Source organism: Miniopterus natalensis, chromosome 12 (genome assembly GCF_054644295.1).
Source record: "Miniopterus natalensis isolate mMinNat1 chromosome 12, mMinNat1.hap1, whole genome shotgun sequence".
Classification (NCBI taxonomy): domain Eukaryota; kingdom Metazoa; phylum Chordata; class Mammalia; order Chiroptera; family Miniopteridae; genus Miniopterus; species Miniopterus natalensis.
Window position 1 is genome coordinate 30,935,018 of NC_142092.1, and position 13,073 is coordinate 30,948,090.

Genomic DNA, 13,073 nt, shown 5'->3' on the forward strand with positions numbered 1-13,073 from the left:
TGAAGTTAAAAGAGTGCAGGATCCTGCCTTGGTGCTAGGACTGGGGGAAGCTCCGGTCTCGTTACATTGGTTTAAAAGTGACAGAGAGAGCGCAGCCTGACCCCCAGCCACGCAGCAGCGATGAGGAGAGGTCAGGGCCCGTGGTGTGCCCGCCTAGGTCAGCAGAGCGAACCTTCCGCTGTCCCTCCTGACTGAAGGGTGCTAATGCAGGGACCTTCGCCCGCACGCAGACATTAGAAGATTGACTAATTATCCTGCGTCGGGACAGGAGGCTGGTGGCCAGGGCTGTGCTCTGGGAAGACACGAACGCAGGCCTGGAACCAGCTGCACGCGCTCCCCAGGCAGCCCTAGAGGCGCATTAGCTGGGGAACCTGCTCCACTGTGAAAACAAATGCTGTGTATGTGCAATAAGGGGAGAGCTGTTCCCTGAAAACCATCGAGAGAAAAACAAACAAGCCCCTAAAATATGCTTGCTGCCAGCCTTTGGTATTTAAAAAATGTGGGCCTCACTGGGGCGCAGTCTGACGCTTGTCCTCCCTTGATTGCAGCTTCCATCTTCTCCAGCAATCACTCAAGCCGAAGCGGAACAGCTGCTGGGGCCGTGCCACCCCCTCATCCTGTCAGTCACCCTTCTCCGGGACATAATGTACAGGGGAGCCCCCACAACCCCTCCTCCCAGTTACCTCCACTCGCAGCTGTGGACGCGGGAGCTGAGAGGTAAGGCCATCTGTCTCTCTCTCCTAATAGGTGTCGCGGCCAAACCTCCTTCCACATGGAGAAGTGCCTTGACAGTTGCTGAATTTTATTAATAATCCATTGGTGGGTTGAGTTACCCAAAGGTGACATTTAAAAGTACATACACAAAGCACGTGAATCAAATATCTGGTCTGTTTCATTTTCCATGGGGAAAAAAATGAAAAGAGATTGGCAGCCAACTGAAGTACCTGATGCTGAGAAAACTCATCAGAATGTCCGTCTTGCCCACCTTTCCTTAGCTTGCTCAGTTTCAAGATACCATCCCTAGAGGTGGAAACACTTCCCAAATGTAAGGTGGTACCTTTCAGCACATAGATCAGTAGTGTTAGGCTGAGAATATAGCAGAAAAGGGCACAGGATTTTATATGGGGGACAAGGAAAGGGCTGTTCACTGAACACTTTATGTTGATTCCACTCTCATAAAGAGTTTCTGGAAGAAAGTTTTAAAACCTTGACACTTTAATGCCTGTCTTTGGACTGCCTAACCCTCCAGTGGTGTGGAGAGCTTGCCGCTTGTCATGTGGCTTGATTTGCGCTACCTAGGGATTACTTTCAGATATCCACAGGGGAAAGTGTTCTTGTGGGGATCCTTGTGCAACCCTGGAAAGTTAAGCATTTCGTAGGCAGAGTGCTGGGTTGAATTGGCTGTAGGAGTAAAAGCTCTGAGTCTTGGAGTTCACCAACGATCTCAATCTGTGGTTTCGTCGTTGTTGGCATGATCTATGAGTTTTTTAAAATGTATTTTTAAGTCCAATAAACCATATTTTTAAAAATTTAGGCCTAGCCCTTTATTTAGAGTAGTACATCTGTTCATTTAATAAGAATCTGCTATGTGTTGGACATTGTGCTGGGTGCTGGGGATGCAAAGACTATTAGAACATGGTCCTGCCCTTACACGATTTAGCGGTGAGGACAGACATGTAAGCAAAGCATAGTAATGCTGTTTGAATAAACTATATAATAAAGATACCACAGGAGTTCAAAGAGGATGTCCCTATCTCTGCCTCAGGGAAGGAGGGAAAGAAAGACTGAATAATCTAGGCATTGAAAGAAGACTAAGGCTTTTCCGGGTGGATAAGTGGGTAACCGCATCCAAGACGGCGAGAGGAACATAGGCCAGAGATGAGGGGATGCAAGTATGCACAAGGAGGGAGGTTCCAGTAGCTCAGGTGGCATCCAGGGTGTACATTGCTGATGAAGTTAGGTAAGAACCATTGTAGGCTCTTTATTATGAGAGAAATCCATCAGATTATCGTTGTATAGAAAGAATTCAGGTGACGAGATAGGAGTAATTGAGGCTGGAAGCAGGGACAGGAGGTAGGGAAATGAGGAGGAGGTTATTGCAGGTGTCTTTGTGAGAAATATGAGGTCTTGAACTGAGGCAAAGCATTAAGGATGGAGATTTATTCAAGAGTTATAATTTAAAAGGCAGAATTGCTAATTATTCATGTATATGTGGAATAAAGAGGAGAGGTCAAAATTCGTCTGAGTTTCACCCCTAGACACCAAGATGGAAAATTGTGCCATTAACAGAAATAGAAAAATAAAAGAATGAGTGGTAGAGTGGAGGAAAACAGAGTGTTGAGTAGAGGGGAGAGTGGAAAAGAAAGATTAATAATAAAGGGACTCTAGGTTTTGAGTTTTAGGTGCTTGTAAAGGATCTGTGCGAATGTGTCTGACGGGCAATTAGACATATGGACCAGAAGGTGTCATATTTTAACAGTTATATTACACTTATTTTACAGTTAAAGTGTATATAAATTATTAGCTTCCTCCCACAGGATCCATCAGCAAAGCAGCATGAATGATAACCATCTATTAAGTTCACAGAAACTGGGGACAGGCAGTCTTTCCAGTTACCAGATGTAGTCCTATAAGTTGAGTTTATCCATTTTAGCATTTTATTTAATTTCCAGTTGGGTTTTGAATGATATTAGCTATGGGCTTTCCATCATCTCATTGCATTCTGCCTGGCTGCGAATCATGCTCCACAAGGTAGTGTTGATCTTAAACAAATAGCCAGCTATACCTGCAGCAAAATGGGTTTATTCCGGAACAAGAAAGAATTGCAATTCAGAACATTCATTCTGAAGGCAAACCATGTGCAAGTCCAGAGAAACAAAGGAGAGGAATACTCTTACAGACTTGGGAGGGGTTCTTGTAAGCAAAGAGTCCATTGGAGGAAAGTGACTGTTTGAAATATAGTGACGTTTCATTGGCTGAGTTAATGGCAGTTTTTCATCAGCTTACGGCTTACGGGGCAGGGAGGGCTCTGTTCTTCCTCCAGCTGAGGTAGTGAAGGAATATCGCTTCCTGTGGGAGATGCAAGGTAGTCTCCTCTGTTGGGGTCAGTAGTGTGCATTGTGACTCGTGCGTGGGCACTCTCTCTTACAGCCTCCTGGCTCCATTTTAAATGAGCTTTCTGTTTATTAATTTTCACGGTGGTGAAGCTAAGAAACTATCCAGTAAGAGCTCCTCTTTTCATCTCATCTTATTAGTAGTCACAACAGTTCTTTACAAGAATATGAGAAAAGCAATCCATGTGTCTTCTTTTGTACACAGCCATTAAAAGAGTAAATGTAGAAAAATATTTTAGCCATCTGTAGAGTCAAGAACAACAGCAACAACCTAAAATCCTGATACCTGAATATCAGCTTCCACAGTTATTAATGCTTTCAGTGCGTTCCTTAGATGTTCCAGAGGCTTGGATTGTGTGTTTTTTGACACTTTATTTTATAATGTTTCATTTGTTTTCAATTCTCTCTTTTGAAAGTTTATAACATTAAAAAACTGGAAGAATAGTAAGTACAGTGAACACCCATACACCCTACACCCATATTCACCCATTGTTAATATTTTGCCTCCTCCTGTCCCTCTGGCCATCTCCGTTTGTCTTTGCCTCTCTAATTTGGGAGATCCTTTATTTGTTTGTTTACCTGTTGTTTTTGAACAATCTGTGAGATTAAAAAAAATTTTTTTTTATCTTTATTGTTGAAAGTATTACAAATTTCCTCTTTTTGTCCTACTGACCCCTTCTACCTCACCGCCCCCCCCCCCCCCCCGGACCCCAGCCTTCACCACACTATTGTCTGTGTCCATATTGTGGCAAATATCATTGAGCTTTAACCCTAATTATTTCAGGAAAGATCCGCCTACGGAGAACATTCTCCTACATAATCACAATATAATTATCACACTCAGGAAACTTAACATTGATATAGTATTATTATCTAATATACAATCAATATTCAAATTTCCCCAATTGTGGAAATAATGTTTTATATAGCTAGAAATTTTATTTTCTTCCTTTTTAAGATTTAGGATCAAACAAGGATCACAATTCTGATTTCTTTTTGGTCTTCTTGAACCTAATGAAGTTCCCCAGCTTTTAAAAATTATCATCATCATCACTATTGTTGTCTTTCATGACACTGACAGTTTTTTAAGAACCCAGGACATTTCTTTTGTAGAATGTTTTACAGTCTGGATTTATACGATTGTTTCTTACTAAACAGATTCATTGTAAGCATTTTTGGCAGGAACACATCACCTGTGTGGTGTTCATTATCTCTTCTGAGCCTCAGTTTGCACCTCATAGGAAATGAAAAATGAATGAACCAAAGCAGGTAAAGCACGCAGCATATTACATGGCATGGAGCAGACACTCAGTAGCTGTTGCTGCTGACATGGAGACAGGCAACCTTGGCTCGGGTGGGAAATTCAGGTTTAGAAGCTGCAGGATGTGAGATGCTTACAGTGGTCGATAATGTAACTGATCAGGGAAGGGACCACGGAGAGGAGCGGGAAGGTGGGTGGGTGAAGGGGACAGTTCGTTTCATCGCTTTGCCCTCCTGCTCTGCTCCTCCCGCGGGGTGCGTGCCCCATCCCTGTGCCAGCCCCGCTGGAGTGGGCAAGCGGAGGGGAGGGTCCTCTCCCCATCAGGCCTGGAGGGGAGGATGCCACGGGACGGCCCTGAATTATTCACTGTTTGCATTAGTGTCCAGCGTAAAAACACTAAGAGGAAATGTGCTTACCTTCCGCTTTTGGTTTGTATATCTTTGCCTCTGTTTGCCTGGGAAATCCCCCAGTAAAAACTCCAGCAGTTTTCTTAACGGAAATAGGTTTATCACACTTTGCGATTTTTAGTGGGAAACTGGCATTTTTTCCTGCTTTGTGGGCATTGATTCATGATTTACTTAGCTTTGGCTTGTTAATAAAATGAGCTGACTCACCGTCAGAAGTCAGGAACGGTCCACCGCATCTATCCAGTTAGCATCAGCTGCTTTGATTCTTCAAGCGTCATAAAATAAAATAAAAGCCAGTCCTGTCAGTTTGTCGAGGTTTCATTTTTATTTTGCAATATTATCTGAATGACATCCTTTCAGTGATTGAAGCAGTATTACATCACCCAGTGTTGGTTTAAACCTATTATGGGAAATGGTGTTTTACTGTCCTACCGAACAAGCCAGTGATACTCTATAACACTGGCTTCCCATAAGAGGCTTCCTAAGTGTTTTAGGAAATGTTACTTCAATGGATTTCATAAGATGTCTTTTAGACCCGAAAAAAACAAAAAACAAAAATATTGATGGGAGTCCCTTTTTGAGTTGGAGAAACCTTGCAATCCCAATAATAAGTCAGCTGGATTGGTGCCCTTTACCTTGTCCACATGGCAGCTGCTTCTCTCCATCCTGAAGGAGGTCACACACACGGTGTGCTCTGTAGCACAAACAGCAGAGCTGAAGGGGACTGGTGGGTTGACCATGGTAGAGCAGCTTCTTCTGAGCCCCACCTCTGAGCCAGAGGGGACTGAAAGCAAGGCTGTGGCCTCCCCGGGGAGGATACAGTCAAATACAGGAACCAGCAGCAGGGAATGTCGGGACAGTTGTTTTTGAGAAAGTAGTCAAAACATCTTTTTTTTCTTTTTTTTAAATTTTTTAAATATATCTTTATTGATTTCAGAGAGAGGAAAGGAGAGGGGGAGAGAGAGCTAGAAACATCAATGATGAGAGAGTCATTGATCGGCTGCAGCCCGCAACCCGGGCATGTGCCCTGACCGGGAATCGAACCCTGATCGCCTGGATCCTAGGTCTAGGCTTAACCTCTGAGCCACGCCCGGCCGGACGTAGTCAAAACATCTTAACCAGCTAAGGAATGCCAATTTCTTCAGTCTGTATCAAGTCTTCGGAAGTATCAAGTCTGTATCAAGTTTTTCTTTCCTATCAGATGTGACATTGCTAAGACTCTAGGTACTTTGATATATACGTGCCCTCTTTCTGTGCCTTTGAATAACCAGGGCTGGCCTTCAGAGATGTCATTTTCCAATTTAGCATTTGAGAGCATAGTGTAGCTTTCCTGGATCCTAGGGGGTCAATGACAGCAATTGTTTTCTGTTGAACATCTTTGCAGTTCTGGCAGGTTCTTCTGCTCTAGTCAAACCAGCTCACTCACTGACTCTGCTTCTGCATCTTAATCCAGGATCTTTCTCTACTTAAAGGCTTCCCTTATTGTCGTATTCTTGACTAAATGTTACTCATCCTTTGGAGCTGGGTTAGTTCTCAACCCAGAAAGGCTTCTTGCGTCCTGCATGCAGGTCACAGAGACAGGTCACCCTGTTAACTCCCTCGGTTCTTTTTACCTGTTTAATTTGTTTACCGTTTCCCAGATGTCACCTTGCTAATTGGATTATTAGGTCTTTGAGGGCAGGAACCTTAGTTTCCTCATAACCTCCGAAGTGCCTTGGGCTGTACTACTCCGTGGTAGGTGCTAAGGAGGGTTTGACTCTCTGTTTAATTCTCTAGTAAATGTACAGTAATGGCTAAAAAATCAGAAGCATCATATAAAATATTAAAGTTTATCAAAATCTATCTCAGCATTGGGTTCATTCATTTAGTGAGTCATTCACTCAGCTGGTATTTGTGTACCAGGCAGTGGTCATAAGACTGATAAGAGGCCTGTCCTCAAAAAGTGCCCAGTCTAATGAGGGACAGCCAGGTCAATAGGCAAATGTAATTTAGGATGTATGAAGGGGTGCTAAAGGGGCTGTGGAGACACAGAGAAATATTACCTAACCCATCATTAGGGAGAGAGGAATGGATGAAGAAATGTCTCCCTGAAAGCTGTCTGTCTACAAGACCTGGCCAGGCAACATGGGTGTTTACAAAAGCTCAGAGGAGGGAGAGAGCAGAGATGGGGCTTTAGGTATAAATGTGGAGGAGCCTCCTTAACTGCATTAAGGAGTTTGGGCTTTCTTTTGAGAAAAAGGATTTGTGTATTTGGCCAATAAGGGTACCCTGGTGACTGGCATATATTTCAAATGCCTCCCTGTCACGTTATTCACCTGGCAAGAGTTCAGAACACAATCTGTGCCCAACAGAAGAAGAAATGACAAAGAACGGACAAAGGGTTCTAGTGCTCAAGCAGACAGGCTGTGCTTTGTGAATCTTAGACCGATGAGGCAGCACAGTGGGGTTTATGTTGTGTTCCTTTTTAATACAATTTGAAAAGACAATTTGGTCCTTTGCAACTCAAAACTTGTATTTTATGTAGTCATGACATACCGGGGTTTTGAAGAGTCACTGCGTGTCAAAAAACAGCCATCTCTTTATTAGAGACAAAGTGATGAATGTCCGAACGTTAGAGCTCTAATATCAGCAATAACTTGGCCTCACTTGTCTTATTATATCAGAGAAGACTTGGATATTGTTTAGAGGTCTCCACTTTGCTGGGTGTCATAATTTAGTTGCAGTTTACCCAGTGAGCATGGCTCTGAGAGGCTCCCTAACATGTATGACAGACACTATACCTCATGAGCAGAAAGATTCCAAACTCATAGGGTGACAAATAAACACTGGCTTGTCAGTTTCAAAAATAAAGCTCGTCAATCTTGATTGTTGAAATAATTGAGAAAAGCCATAGTTGAAAAACAAACAGAAGCCTCCAATAGCCATTTTTATCAGTCTGCATGCTGATCTCCGCATCACACCTTAGGCTCCGGCGGCCACCTAATGCCAGGTGGTCATGAACGTCATCCTCTCTTTGGGCTGCAGCACTTTCTATTCAAAAAACAACCAGTTACCCTCACCTGGCATCCCATAAAGGGGTCAACTTCATATATATTCAAGATTAAGAGAGCTGTGTTCCAAAATTCACTCCCCTCAAAACTCACATGCACACGCACACACACACACACACACACATTCTACTTGAGAATCACTGGATGTAATGAATGTTTTTCCTGATGTGAATGCTGAGAGCAGTGAAAAGGCAGAAAATTCCAGTATCCTACCTAACCTTGAAAATGGAGTTTAGAGCTTTGGGTCTCTTAGATTGGAAATGCTTGGGGTTCTTTTCTGTTTTGTTTTCTTTAAATCTGTTAGAAGTTCCCGGTACTTCTCCATGTTTATTCCCGGGCAGAATAACTCACCAGTCTTTAAACTTCTTAAATATTGATCCATGACCACAGCCATGCTTCATTTTCTATGGCAAATATCAATTGGGTTATTTGCCTTTGGAATGAACTTTCTTCTTATAGAGATACTCACCTTACAACTAGCTTTTTAAATATGCCCCGCTGATTTACTCCTACCAGTCACACATTTGGGGAAATTGATGGTACTCTTACTTTCTCCATATCTACCTAGTGACTGTGAATGGCTTCATTGGGGGAAAAAAACAAAACCTAAATTTAAAACCTAAAAAGCCTAGGAGTCAACTTTGATTCCTCCTTTTACCCCAAATACTCTCACATCTGATTAATCTAAATGTTCTATTAGCTCAAATACACTTAAGCCAAATCAGCTCCACTTCTCCAACCCTAGTTCACCACCATCCCCTCTCACCTCAACTACAACAGCCCCCTAACTGGTCTCCCACGTCTAATCTTGCCTACCCACAGCCTTCCACTCTCACCCCATCAGGGCACACAGGCCTTTGCTCCACCACAAGATGTGCCCTTTAAAATGTAAATCGAATCATGGAGGATTTCCTGCTCACATCCCTCCCCCCAGCCGTACTTGGAATGAAGTCCAGGTCCTTTTGAAGTCTACACGCCCTTTATGGTCTGGTCTTCAGCATATTCATTTACCACTGCTCCTCTTGCCTAATATGCTCCAGCCACACTGTCCTTCTTACTGCTCCTGGAACACAACTCATCTCGCCTCAGGGCCCTTGTACGTGCTATTCCTGAAACCTGAGTCACCTTCGCCAGAACTTCACATGACTTGTATCTTCATTTCTGGTATCTGCTCGAATGTTACCTCTTCAGAAAGGCCTTCCTTGACAACCCCATCTAAAACGGCCCCTCCGGCCCTGGCTGGCCCTGGCCAGTTTGCTAAGTGGTTAGAGCATTGGCTTGTGGACCTAAGGGTCTTGGGTTCGATTCCCAGTCAAGGGGGCACGTACCTCGGTTGCGGGGCTGATCCCTGACCCCAGCTGGGGCTCATGAGAGAGGCAACCAATCAATGTGTCTCTCTTACATCGATGTTTCTCTTTCTCTCTCCCCTTCCCTTCCACTCTCTCTAAAAATCAATGGGAAAAATATTCTCAGATGAAGGTTAAAAAAATAACAATAATAATAATAAATAAAATAAAATTCCCCTTCCAACCTCACTCTACTCCTTAATTCTGCTCTGTTTTTCTTCATAGATTTAACACTTCCTGAAACAACACTGTCTGTTTAATGATCTGCTTACGTTCCACTAGAATGGGAGCCCCCCGAGAGCTGAGACCGTGTCCTGCTTACAAAGACCCTGTTCACAATCCTTCCCTCTCAGTGCTTAGAGGGGACGCCTAAGAAACTGTGGAATGAATGAATGTCCATGGAAGGCAGGACATGACTGTGATCCCTTTATTGTTTCTGGGAAAGGTAATAGCAACCCTCAGCAGATGATTGTTGTTTTCCCATCTCCACATTGTCCTCTGGGCCCCTTCATGGCAAAGCAAGAGACGCCGATGTGTGCACACGCGTGGCGCTCTCCCCGACGAACAGCTTCACTCGCGGTTCAAGTACTCGTTCACGTTGCCCTGTTTTCTATGTATTTTTAATTGCAAAGTGCACTGGTTCTTCATTTTAGATTAATCACAAGCACACGTCACAAAGCAGCCATTAGGGTGTCTGTAAAAGAAACTATATTTTTTAAGTGCCAAGAAAGTTGTTTCACCTCTGGATGCCAAATCAGCCATCTTTATTTCGTTCCCACATTCCAAACAAATCTACGTCATGCGGAGCCCAAGATGATGTTTTTTTAGTCCCCTTGGATTCCCAGTCAGGAAAGTGAGTCATGATAGTAACAAGGGAGGCTTGAGGTGGTGCAGAATTCCTCTTCTTGCAACCTCTGCGTTAGGGCATGAGCACGAAGCAACATGGGGCCCAGACTGAGCCGCCACGTTACTCACATGTGGCCGTGTGTTCTTTCCATGTGCTTTCCCTGAAAGAGCAGGTCCTGCGGAGCCAGAACTCCCCGAGCGCAAGCCCGCAGGCCGGCCCAGCCGGAGTCAAGGCGTCCACAGATCACAAAGTGCCTCGTCTCTGACGCAGACAAGGCTGTTCAGAGGAAAGCTCTGCTTAATGTTTTAACAGTGTGACTGGAAATTGACTTTGTCTTTTCCTCTCTCGGGTGGGGACGGGGGGGAACTGGCGGCTGAGAGTCTGTGTATCTTTTTGCGAGTGAAGGACTGTGTGTTGAGTAGTGATGAGGAAGACTAGTGAGCAGGAACCGAAAGACCAAGTTCTTGGGCTCAGTCTTTTTGCTTAATTTTCTGAGAAATCGGCCTTGGTTGGTTTTTGTCTGTTTGTTTAATTGCAAGAAGGAAAACTTTTCTCTGTTTTAATCATCTTTTCAGAGTAAATGATTGGAGCCGGTCTCTCTGATAGGTTGCTGTCCCCTTAGAAACAGAAACGGTGGTCTTTGGGACCTGTGATATCCAACCGGACCCTCAGACCAGTCGGGCAAGGTACCATCACCTGGACACAAGAATTGGCACCGAGCTGGGAGCCAAGTCTGTGGATCCAGTGGTCTGTTCAACAGAGTAGTCCTTCACCAACGACAACCAACATTTATCAATTACTTATCTTTGCATGGTCCTGGATGAGGTGCTGGAGATACAAAATAGTACTTAACATCTGAGGATTTGTTGCTGTTTCCATCTATAACAGCCAAGAGCTCGTCTCTAATTATGAATTTTTAAATATATGCTCTTTCTTCTAATTCATTTCTCTAGCCAAATAACGGCACATGTTATTACTGACCAAACCACCACCCACTAGTTTATCTTAAAATTTATGGGCTATATTTGACTTTTGAGGTCTCGTTTGGTAGTGGCTTTCAAAGGCACCTGGCCATCCTTGGCAGGAGTACCACATTTTGAAGTTAGTTCTAAAAGTTCTTCGAATATCGTCAAGAAACTGGTGTATGCAGTTTGAGATTATGGGAAAGTCCTGGAAGAGGCTACTTTTTATCTACCTACGCCTCCCTTTCTCATGTTTAGACAAAAATAACACTTCTTTCCCCTCATTTCTCATCTGGCATTCTCACTCTCTTCTGAACGATTTTTTAAAAATCTAATGTATTCTACTGCCTAGTTGACTGAACTTTATGCCCGACACCATGCTGAACAAGAGAGTTTTCCGTTTGCCACCCGGCGGGCCATAGTTAATCCTCTTGCTTTGACCTGCTAAGAACTGCCGAAGGGATGATATCATTGCAGAATTTTTTTCATAGCATTATTTTTGACATCAAATGTCTAAGACCACTCTGGATAAATTTTTCTCTGGCTGGCGCTTTTTTGTAAAGAGGATTTGGCAGAATCAGACTTTTCTTCCTTCTCTCCTTATCACATAGATTCTGAAATAGACAAACAACTGAGTCACTGCCAATTCTGCAGGCAAGATATTCCAAAAATACCCTAGGTCCTGGTTAAGTGTGTCCTGCATAGTTCAATTCTCTAAGATATCCTGGATATCCTCTCCTCCTCCCTTTTTATTTCTGTGGGAGGGGGAGATATTGTGATGCCCTACTTCAGTATTTATCAGAAAAAATATACTTCTCTGCCTTGGGCATTGTTACTTTGTTTTCTTGACTTAACAACTGCCTCCCTTTACCCAAGTGGAGAAATGTTTCTCCAGAACACTATCCTTTCTGTTTCTCACAAACATTCATCATAGTATATGTGTGAGTCGTCTTTAAAACGCCTTGATGATCATTTCACCTACGGCTAGCTTCACAGCCCTCAATTTGTCATGCTCTGTGGAGGTCCCAGCAATTATTTTTGAGACTTGGCCTTGTCCAATGTGATAAATTATTTGCAGTTAATATTGACCCAGCCTCTTGTAAGGAGAAGGGAACACTGAGCCCTTCCAGGGGACAGATTCCGCTCTTTGACTAGTCTGGAAGGGTCCTCCGATGGGCATATACAGCTCTTGGCCGGCTTTGGTCCTGCCCAGATGGACAGTGTTGCAATTACCCACACTCCCCAGCGGCTGTTTCTTCATTTCTGAAAGCTGGTCTTGATTGTCTCAGAAGCAGAATTCAATTTGCAGTTCCCCCAGTAACGTGCTGTGATTCATTCGGGGACAAATCTGGATTGAACTGAGTCCAAGTGTCTCTTTTGTGAGACAGAAGGGAAGTATAAGTAGATACTATAGTCACCCAGATGAGTCAGCCAGGAATTCATGAAGTGATTCATAAATCGTTATAAAGACCACTAAAGTCTACTAAAACGAAGTGCTGTCTGGCTGTACAAAGTGGGGTATTATCATTGGGGTTTTTTTTTAGATGTTAAATCAGATGTGAAATCCTTAAAACTGGGCTTTTCTTTTTAGGATTTGAAAAGGATTCCTTTTTTCCCCTCTGCAGTTGGCCAACTGCTAAAGCCATTTTTCATTGATTAGTTTTCACAGATGAATTTTGAAACCACCACAGATGATACCCCACAATTCTTTGGGGGAATAAAAAATACCTCCCCAAATCCACCGTAGACCAGTTTGTATCCATTATTTCTACTCCCTGGCAGCAAATCAATAATATTTTTCATGCGAATACAATGAAATAAGCTGTTCTGAAGCATTCTCTCTTCTCTGGGAGGTCTGTAAACCCCATGGGAGGGGGGTGAGGGGAGAACTATCCAAAGTACATATCAACCAACATTTAATCTAGTGGATCGTGTAGACACCTTTTTTTTCAAAGTGTTAACCCTCAAAGCAGTGCTAAAACACAGTTCCCACACCACTTGCCAGAATTGGTTACTTATACAGCACAAATGAAGAAAGTAAGACATGGGGCACATGCTTGACTTGTGACACAGTTTTTTAGTAAATT

At 43.4% G+C, this 13,073-nt stretch overlaps 1 protein-coding gene across 1 annotated transcript in view; it reads left to right on the forward strand.

The window, feature by feature from the left end:
* The window catches only part of GLIS3 (GLIS family zinc finger 3), a 409,424-nt gene that overhangs the window by 362,948 nt on the left and 33,403 nt on the right, over nucleotides 1-13,073 (forward strand). Inside the window, exon 9 of the mRNA XM_087822681.1 lies at nucleotides 549-717. Coding sequence (XP_087678807.1) covers nucleotides 549-717 — 169 coding nt within the window. The remainder of the gene's footprint in view (nucleotides 1-548; nucleotides 718-13,073) is intronic.